The sequence below is a fragment of the Lepidochelys olivacea genome (genome assembly GCF_965140295.1).
Source record: "Lepidochelys olivacea isolate rLepOli2 genome assembly, chromosome: 10".
In the NCBI taxonomy this organism is placed as follows: Eukaryota; Metazoa; Chordata; order Testudines; family Cheloniidae; genus Lepidochelys; species Lepidochelys olivacea.
This window is the reverse complement of record NC_140420.1, coordinates 84,648,253-84,657,761: the sequence shown is the minus strand read 5'-3', so window position 1 is coordinate 84,657,761 and position 9,509 is coordinate 84,648,253. Positions and strand designations below refer to the sequence as shown.

At 68.1% G+C, this 9,509-nt stretch overlaps 1 protein-coding gene across 1 annotated transcript; it reads left to right on the top strand.

Moving 5' to 3' along the window:
• The first annotated feature begins 756 nt into the window (after window positions 1-756).
• Window positions 757-8,961, top strand: IDH2 (isocitrate dehydrogenase (NADP(+)) 2). The gene is made up of 11 exons (XM_084641501.1): window positions 757-915; window positions 3,201-3,292; window positions 3,998-4,163; window positions 4,894-5,054; window positions 5,257-5,400; window positions 5,877-6,013; window positions 6,670-6,821; window positions 7,015-7,127; window positions 7,478-7,575; window positions 7,881-7,973; window positions 8,578-8,961. Exons 1-11 carry the CDS (start codon window positions 798-800, stop codon window positions 8,663-8,665), a joined length of 1,362 nt encoding a protein of 453 aa, XP_084497627.1. The 5' UTR covers window positions 757-797; the 3' UTR covers window positions 8,666-8,961.
• Window positions 8,962-9,509: the final 548 nt, after the last annotated feature.

Here is a 9,509-nt window from a genome sequence, read left to right as displayed (position 1 = left end):
CTCGGGGCTCCCAAGGGGGGGGCGGCAGAGGGAGGGGTCCGGGGCTCCCGGCGGGGAGGGGGCAGACGGAGGGGGGACCGGGGCTCCCGGCGGGGAGGGGGCAGACGGAGGGGGGACCGGGGCTCCCGGCGGGGGGGGCAGAGGGGGGACCGGGGCTCCCGGCGGGGGGGGCAGAGGGGGGGGTCCGGGCTCCCGGCGGGGGGGGCAGAGGGGGGGTCCGGGCTCCCGGCGGGGGGGGCAGAGGGGGGGGTCCGGGGCTCCCGGCGGGGTGGCGGCAGAGGGGGGGGGTCCGGGGCTCCCGGCGGGGGGGCGGCAGAGAGGGGGGTCCGGGCTCCCGGCGGGGGGGCGGCAGAGAGGGGGGTCCGGGGCTCCCGGCGGGGGGGCGGCAGACGGAGGGGGGTCCGGGGTCCCGGGGGAGGCGGCAGACGGAGGGGGGTCCGGGGCTCCCGGCGGGGGGGTCAGACGGAGGGGGGTCCGGGGCTCCCGGCGGGGGGGCGGCAGGGGGGGTCCGGGCTCCCGGCGGGGGGGTCAGAGGGGGGTCCGGGGCTCCCGGCGGGGGGGCGGCAGGGGGGGTCAGAGGGGGGTCCGGGCTCCCGGCCGGCCGGGAACAAAGGCAGCACGTGGCGCTCGGGGCAGCCGCGCCGGGGTCCCGGGGCCGGGCGGGGGCCGCGCTCCGCCCCGGGGAGGCGCCGGGCCGCGCTGCCCAATGCGCGGAGGCGCCGGGCCGGGCGGGGCCCGCTCACGTGTCCCGGCCGCCCCGAGTCCGCGGCCGGCGCTGCCCGGCTCCGTGTCCCGCGATGGCCCGGTACCTCGGCGCAGCCCCGGCGCTTTGCCGCGCCGCCGCCCCCGGCCTGAGCCGCCGCCCCGCCGCCGCCCTGGCCCCGGCGCTGGGCGCGCACCAGCCACGCCGCCACTGTGAGTCCGGGGCCCGGGGGGGCCCGGGGCCCGGGGGCCCCCAAAGGGCGGAGGCAGCTGCGGGGCGGGTGCGGGAAGCCGGGCCCCCGCGCGAGCGACTCCCCGCCCCACGGGCCCCCCGGCCCCGCCCGGGCCCCCCGGCTGCTCCCGCGACGCGGCCGGTGACCTTGGGCCGCCCGGGCCTTGGGCTCTGCCGGGCGCCTGGCCCGTCTGCCCGGCTCTGCCCCGCGGAGCGGCGTCGGGTCCCGGGGGCTGCCCGCCCCGTCCGGCCTCGGTGCGCGGGGCAGCTGGGTCTCCGCAGCCCCGCCCTGCCCTGGGAGCGGCCCCTGTGCTCCGAGCCGCCCAGCCCGGCCTTCGGAGGGGTGCTGAGCCCTGCCGCCAGCCGGGCCCGGGTGGGGGGTCGGGGGCTCCCGGGCCTGGCGTGCGGGTCGACCCAGGGCCTGCGGGAACGCGGGCCGGCTCCTGCCCAGGGCCCGGCCAGCCCCGGGGCCCCTCCGGCCACGCCGCGTGTGCTGGCGGGGGCAGCGGGCAGCCCGAGCGCGGCTCCCCCGGAGCGTAGCCTGCGAGGGCCGGGCCGTGGAAAGAGGCGGCGGGATTCCTGCGGCGTAGCGGGTCTCCGGGCGCGCCGGCCGCGACCTGCTCCCTCCCCGGAGAGGGCAGGGCGCGGCTCTCGCCCAGGGGCTGCCAGCAGCTGCTTTCCGAGAATGGCTGCAGCTAGCGTGGGAGCTCAGTGGGTCAGGATGGTGCTGGTGCAGACCTGGGGGGGGCTGCCCTCCTCGGCCTGAGTCTTGCGGTGCAGCTGGGGAAGGGGAGGCCTCACTCCAGAGCCAAATGGGTCTAATCTGTCCTGGGAGGTCCCTGGGAGCAGTGCTCTAGACAGCCTGGCTAGGTCTAGGCTGCAGCGCCGAATGCCTGGGTCCTAGCAGTGTGAGGGGACGCCCATAACCTGCCTTCAGAGCAGGAGACTGTTCTCCGGCCCCTCCGGCTGAGCCCCGGCCTGGGTTCTTGGAGTCCTGCTGGCTGCCTTGCTCTGGTCTGACTCAGGGCACCGTGCCTGGCTCTCAGGGCTGCTGTCAGGCCTGCAAATCTAGGATATTGCTGGCACCCAGCCGGCAGCTCTTTGGGAAGTGTTTGCTTTTGTGAAGCCAGTTCTGGGCTGTTCAGCTTGTGGCCTGTCTGAAAGAACCTGCTCCTCTAAGGTCGTTCAAGGGCGTCGGACCCTTCAGCCTGGCCTAGAGCTCTGGATTTCAAGGCGCAGGAGGGGGAAGAAAGGGGCTTCTGAAAGCCTCTTGTCTGGGCAGCTCCTGCTGTGAATTCTGTTTGTCCCCTCTCCCTCCCCTCCAGTCACCCCTCTGGGCTGTGAAATGGAACAAGCCCCTTTGTGTGAGGCTGGCGGTGGGCCCGGAGCTGCCTGGGAAAGTGCTCACCATGCTAATGCCCTTTCAGAGCTGGAAAGGCCAGCCCTGGATCTCTCTCCCTGCCGCCATGCGGGTGCCCGGGCCTGTGTGCATTCCCCTGCTCTGCCCAGCCGCACTGTGTGCTGGAGGCTGGGGATCAGCTGGCTTCTGCTGCAGCTCATCTGCTGGGAGTGGAAGGGCTGGTTTCTAGTCCCTGATTCCTGTGAGGAGACAGGCCAGCCGCTGCTCTAGAGCGGAGAGCAGGGAGCTGGCAGCAGGCCCTGGCCTGGAGTCAGGATTAGAGTCACAGCATGCGTTTAATTCACTTTCCCTTTAGACAAGATCAGCTGCCGCCCTGGATCCCAGGCGAGAATGAGCTGCACTTAGAGGGCGTTTGTGTGTCCCTAGGTCACCGCCTAGGCCTATGGAGCAGTGCTTTGCCCTTGGCCTTTGGTGCCAGCTGGTGATGGGGAGCAGGCGTGATTCTCCCTGCGAGGGTGTGCCCCACGTTTTCCAGGGGGAGTTTGGGCTGGCTGGGCTCCAGGGGCCTCTGTCCCTGGGTGATACATGCTGCTGGAGGAGCCTGGCAATGGCTTGATGGGATGCTGGGTTCCCTTGGGGCAGTTAGAGCTGGTTCTGGCCCCTGGTCATGGGGCTTCTCAGTTCAAGGAGCTCTGGCTACAAGCCAGCGTGTTTGAATCAGGGCGGGGAATTGCTAAACCCGGACAGGGCTCCCTCGGCTGGAGGCTGGCGCTGCCCGCCTCCCACACGGCCACCTGCTCAGTCTCCACGGCTGGGGGCGGCTTGGGCTGGGCAGATGGCTAGGGTCAGTGGCAGCCTCTGCTCCCAGGTGGCAGGTGCTCTGACAGCAATGATGTTTCTTCCTAGATGCTGACAAACGGATCAAGGTGGCCAAGCCGGTGGTGGAGATGGATGGGGATGAGATGACGCGGATCATCTGGGAGTTCATCAAGGAGAAGGTAGTGTTTGGGGGCAGCAGATGGTCTGCGGGGTGGGAGAGCCCTCCTGCCCCCCGTGGGGCATAGGACCCAAGCTCTGGGGGGGTGGGGGGGGAGGATGAGACTCGTTTGCCCCCTGATGCTGGGTCCTCTGCAGGCGTGGTGACTGGCCAGGTTTCACACGGGCCAGCAGCTCAGGTCCATGCCCCCATCCCTGCTGCCTGTGGGCGAGCTGTCCATGCCCCTCGCTGCTTCAGCAGCACAAACGTGGCCGGAACGCAGGCTGTGTCTAGCCGGCTGGGCCAGTGGGAGCGCCGGGGTTTCTGAAGCTCCCTGGAGAGGATGCAGTCTTGCGTCATGGAACCTGGCTTCCCTCGGTCCTGCTGCTGTCCCCAGCCAGGAAGCAGGTGTCTGAGAACCACCCCCCTGTGGGCTTTGCAGTTTCCTGCGAGTGCGAGAGCCCGGAAGTGGCCCCCGTTGTGGGGCTGGTTCCAACTGTGCCGCAAGGCTGCGGAGGGGAGCGGCAGCTCCAAGGCGACATCCGTGCTTCCTGCGCTCAGCCCCAGCGCGTCTGTAGCGGGTGGGTGTGGCTCCAGGAGCAGCGTTCCCAGCCCCTGGGGCAGCTCGGACACAGCCAGCTCTGCTGCCCCGCTCCCTGCGCGCCGGCGTGGTCTGGGCGCCGTGCCCCTCACGCTGAGCGTGCCCTTTCCCCACCTTGCCCTCCAGCTGATCCTGCCCAACGTCGACGTGCAGCTGAAGTACTTCGACCTGGGCCTGCCGAACCGGGACCAGACAGACGACCAGGTCACCATTGACTCGGCGCTGGCTACCCAGAAGTACAGCGTGGCCGTGAAGTGTGCCACCATCACGCCTGATGAAGCCAGAGTGGAAGGTGCAGAGGGCAGGCTGCCAGGGGGGGGGTGAGGTTGCTCCTGGGACAGGCGCTGCCGTGGCAGGGGACCCTGGGCAGCGAGCCCAGACCTCACTGAGCACTGGAGGAGATGGAGTAGGGCTCAGACTCCATGTGAGCTGGGCTTGGGGGACTGGGCTGGGCTGGGCTGCTCTCTGTGGGGCACTTACCCTCCTCCCCCTTGTCTGCACTCCCTGCTCCTGGCAGCTCCTTGGGCGTCTGAGTCTTGCTGTACTCGCTCCTGGGGCCTGTGCAGGGGCAGCTCCAGCCTCTGGGTTCTGGTGCCGCCCAGCGCCCCTGGCTGGGGCAGGCATAGGCATCTCTGCTCTGCCTCCTGGCTGGGTCCCAGCACTGACCTCGGCGCAGACAGATGCTGCGGTTCTAGCAGCCCCTGGGCATCACGACACCTTCTCCCTGCGCTGCCTGGCTCCTTGCCACTCAGTGACACGGGGAGGTCAGGGCTCGCTGGCTGGAGCCGGCCCTCCGAGCAGCAGGGGCTCAGGCGTGAAGGGCTGGCCTGCAGGAGCTGAGCTGTGACCCTGGACCGTGAGACCCCCCCCAGTGTGAGGTGTGGCTCCTGGCTGGCACTGCAGGGGCTGGCATGGGGTTGGGCTGCCAGGGTGCCTAGTGGGGAGGATGCTGTGGAGGGGGTTGTGTGTGGGAGGGGGCTGGGCCCATGGCACGTCTTCCTCCCCCTCCCCCTTGTTTGTAGAGTTCAAGCTGAAGAAGATGTGGAAGAGCCCCAACGGCACAATCCGAAACATCTTGGGCGGGACCGTCTTCAGGGAGCCCATCGTCTGCAAGAACATTCCCCGCCTGGTCCCGGGCTGGACCAAGCCCATCACCATCGGCAGACATGCCCACGGCGACCAGGTGAGCCTGCCACTGCGGGGCCCTGTGTGGGCCGGGGTGGCTGGACGGCAGCAGGCACCGACCGTGTGCCCATGGCTCAGCAGGGGGCTGGCGTGGGGCCTGTGGGGTGCTGAAGTGGGGGCTGTTGGCAGCGAGTGCAGGGGCGGGCTCGGGGTGGGTGGTTGCCATGGCTGCTGAGCGTAACTCTTTGGCCTGTTTTCAGTACAAGGCCACAGACTTCGTTGTGGACAGGTCCGGGACATTCAAGATGGTGTTCACCCCGAAGGACGGCAGTGCCGTGAAGGAGTGGGAGGTTTACAACTTCCCTGGCGGGGGTGTCGGCATGGGCATGTACAACACGGACGAGGTGAGAGGCGGGCAGGCACAGCCGGGGTGTTCTCCAGTCCTGGTGCTGCAGGGCTGGGGGACGGGAGCAACTGATGCTGGCAGCCCCTCTCGGCATGGGGGTGAGGGTTCCCGGTGGGGCTATGCCCTTCTTGGCTAGCAGGATCTCAGCCCGACTCCCCTTATGGCCTAGCACAGCCCTCCACATGCTGCCCGGGGAGCCAGCCCGTGGCTGCAATGAGGGGTCCCCTGCCCAGCTGCCTCCTGGGCTGGGAAACGGGCAGAGGCTGTAGGTGGAGTGTGGGAGCCAAGCCCTGGCTGGGGGACGGGCTCCTTCTCTCCCTTGGGCGTTGGCAGTTGGACGAGGCCTGAGCCCATCTGGGGCTGCCTGGAACCAGCCAAAGGCAGCTGCCAAGAGACTCAGCTGCCCCCTCCCTGCCCCGCGGCGCCTGCAGCTGGCGCTGAGGGAGTCACCGGCCGGCCCACACTCCCTTGCAGTCTATCTCCGGCTTCGCGCACAGCTGCTTCCAGTACGCCATCCAGAAGAAGTTGCCCCTCTACATGAGCACCAAGAACACCATCCTCAAGGCCTACGATGGGCGCTTCAAAGACATCTTCCAGGAGATCTTCGACAAGTACGGCCTGACCTGTCCTGAGCCCTCCCTGGGGAGTCCCTGAGCCGCCCCACTCCCTACAGTGCCCCTGCCGGGGGTCCCCTGGTGCCGCCCCGCTCCCTACAGTGCCCCTGCCGGGGGTCCCCTGGTGCCGCCCCGCTCCCTACAGTGCCCCTGCCAGGGGTCCCCTGGTGCCGCCCCGCTCCCTACAGTGCCCCTGCCGGGGGTCCCCTGGTGCCGCCCCGCTCCCTACAGCGCCCCTGCCAGGGGTCCCCTGGTGCCGCCCCGCTCCCTACAGCGCCCCTGCCAGGGGTCCCCTGGTGCCGCCCCGCTCCCTACAGCACCCCTGCCAGGGGTCCCCTGGTGCCGCCCCGCTCCCTACAGCGCCCCTGCTGGGGAGGGCAGGACCAGCGTACTGTATGGTAGTAGCCCTGCAAGAGTGGCTCTGTGCAGGTGGGTCCAGGCTGGAGGCCTGGCCCTGGTGCTATTATGTTGAAGGCCCATGAAGCTGATTAGAGCCTTTAGAGCCTGTGTCTAGAAGCAGCTGCCCTTGGGGAGATGCAGAGGGGTTTACTGGGTACCCAGCTCTTCCCATCCTGCCTGAGCCGTGGAGGCTCTCTGGGTGCGCTCCAGGGTGGGGGCAGGGGCTCCCGGTGACTGTGCTCTCGGCTCCCCAGGCACTACAAGACGGAGTTTGACAAGCTGAAGATCTGGTATGAGCACCGGCTCATCGATGACATGGTGGCCCAGGTGCTGAAATCCTCCGGCGGCTTCGTCTGGGCCTGTAAGAACTACGACGGTGATGTCCAGTCGGACATCCTGGCCCAAGGTAATGCTGGGTGGGGGGGCCACCACAGGGCTCAGCCCCGGACTTGTGGGGGCTGAGGCCCTCCTGCTCGGCCTGGCTGGGGAGGGCAGCCTTATGCCTGGGGCATCTCCATGCAGGATCTGCCAGTGCTGCCTTGCCCTGCAGGCCAGGGGCTCCCGGGCTGCTCCTCACTGGACTCTGCTTCGCGCTCTAGGGTTCGGTTCCCTGGGCCTGATGACCTCCGTCTTGGTGTGCCCGGATGGAAAGACCATAGAAGCTGAGGCAGCCCATGGCACTGTCACCCGCCACTACCGGGAGCACCAGAAGGTGGGTGTGCGCACCCCCCCACCCGCCCCGCAAGCACTGCACCTGCTCTGTGAGTGCGGCTGGGCCCCCCCCCGCCCGTGCCCAGTCCAGGGGAGGGGCTTGGCAGTGAGCAGAGAGTCCCTGTTCACACTCTGGATGAGGGAGGGGCTGGGGACTGGCCAGTGTGCCCCTCTGGGGCTGTTTCCCTGCCCTGAGCCTGCCAGGTATGGGGTGGGATCCAGGGTCTCTCCCGGCTGCTCTGGGTGGGGAGGAGCGTGCATCGCTTGCTGCGGCTGCCCAGAGCCTCGGGGTGCAGGGCTGGGTCAGTGTCTCCCCATCACTAGGTGTTCTGATGCTCTGCCCTCCTGCAGGGACGACCCACCAGCACTAACCCCATTGCCAGCATCTTTGCCTGGACGCGTGGCCTGGAGCACAGAGGCAAGCTGGACAGTAACCCGGATCTCATGAAGTAAGCATTGCACCAGAGCAGCAGCCAGCACCAGCCCAGGGCCAGTGCTGCAGCTCAGTCTCCTGGAGCCCGGAGCCTTCCCTCAGCTGGCAGGCGGCTGACCCCCTCTTTGGGGCTAATGTCGCCGGTGACTGTACCAGGCCATGGGTCGCTTCTGTGGAAGGAGCCTGGCTGGCCACCGTGTCAGGGTAACGCGGCTCCTTGGCCAGCCCCGAGACCAGAGCCAGGCTTCCAGCAACAGCCTGGTCGGTGGGCTGTGGGGAGGAAAGCGGGGTGCAGGCTGTGACCTTGTTGTCTCCCCCCAGGTTTGCTCAGACTCTGGAGAAGGTCTGCGTGGAGACGGTGGAGAGTGGAGCTATGACAAAGGACCTTGCAGGCTGCATCCACGGGCTCAGCAAGTGAGTGACTCACAGGGGGGAGCAGGGGGCTGAGCGCTCTGGGGCCTGGCTCCCTGCTCGGGGGGTGGTGGGGGTGGGGCTCTGTAGAGCTGCCCCCGCTGCCTGGCTCAGACAGGACCGTGCCCCTTTGCGCTGTTGTCCTCCCACCCGCTCCTCAGGCACCCCTTATCCATCCAGCACCCTGGAAAGGCCAGTGCTGCCAGGGGGTGGGTGATACCTTTGTCCCACCTGGCTCTGCAGCATCTGTACCCTGAGCTGTCGGGCTCGTGAGGGTGCTCTTGTGCTGGGAATTGGGCAGGATGGGGTCCCCGTGCCTGGTGTCTCTGGGGGGAGCTGGAGGCTTGACTGTCACACAGCAGAGACAGCGGGGTCCCTGCTCGTGCTGCCATGCAGGACAGGTGGCTGCAGGGGCCTGTCCCCACTCCCCCCCGTCAGCCAGGCCAGACTCCACAGGGACCTGCTGCAGCTGGCTCAGGGGCTGCACTTGCTCCCAGCATTGCGGCAAGGCAGGTCCGGCTGCCCGTGCGGGACAGAGAAGCCAATGAAGGGGCAGCGGGAGAGGCTGCCAGCGCAGTCCCCCCGACCCTCCTCCCTTGTCTTTCAGCGTGAAGCTGAACGAGCACTATGTGAACACCACGGACTTCCTGGACGCAATCAAGAACAACTTGGACAAAGCCCTGGGCAAGCAGTAGAGGCGAGGGGCTGCTCAGGGGTGGGGTGGGGGGGTGTCCATCCGTCCGCGTGCCGTGGTACCCGGGCCGGGCAGTTTACCTCATGAACAGGCTAGGAGCGAACGCTGCTCTGAGCTCATGGCCTGGGCCCAGGAACACTCGGATTCGTTTTTATAACGTGTTTTTTAAAGTATTTCTAGGAGCGTGAGTGCCAGGGGCTTGTGGCCAGGCCTGGCCAGTGCTGCCAGGCGTGTGCTTAATTTATGTAACCTCTGACCTCATGGTGCCAAGTGTAGCTAATAAACCTCTTCACCCTCCTGCTGTCTGCTGCCCAGAAAGGGTTAACAGGCCACTGGCCAGTTGCAGTTGCTTTGCTGCGCCCTGGTGGCAAACTCCCCTCTCGTTACCCCTGGACCGTTACCCCATACTGCATTCACCTCCAGGAAGAGCCCTGCCTGCAGCCCCGCCCCCAGCCAAAGCTGCTCTTTGGGCAGGTGCAGGGCCAGGCCAGCAGCCAGGGTGGGGCCTGCCCCCCCCCGGGAAGTCCCACAGCTAAAGGCTGCTGTGTGGAATGACTGGGAAACAGCTGTCCCAGCGAGGGACCTCCAGTGCAGCCGAGAGCTTTGCATGCATGAGCCCAGTGCCTGCGCTGTGCACACAATGCAGTGACGGCAGGAGCTGCACCCTGCTGCTGTCCTCCACTCAGGGACAGGCATGCGCCAGCCACCCAGTCCTCTCCGGCCTCGGCAATCCCCATCTCTGCCCCTGGGCCCGGCCTGCCTGCGAGGGCTCCGGCGCTGACCTAGAAGAGGCCGTGTAGAGAACGCGGCAGGGAGCGAGTGGCTGCCTCCTGGGCAGTCAGAGA

What these genes read in the sequence shown, in the direction of transcription:
- IDH2 (XM_084641501.1), top strand. Translation starts at nt 798, where the DNA reads ATGGCCCGGTACCTCGGCGCAGCCCCGGCGCTTTGCCGCGCCGCCGCC. An exon ending in GCACCAGCCACGCCGCCACT is followed by an intron (nt 916 to 3,200) that starts GTGAGTCCGGGG and finishes GTTTCTTCCTAG; the next exon opens with ATGCTGACAAACGGATCAAG. An exon ending in GCATGTACAACACGGACGAG is followed by an intron (nt 5,401 to 5,876) that starts GTGAGAGGCGGG and finishes ACTCCCTTGCAG; the next exon opens with TCTATCTCCGGCTTCGCGCA.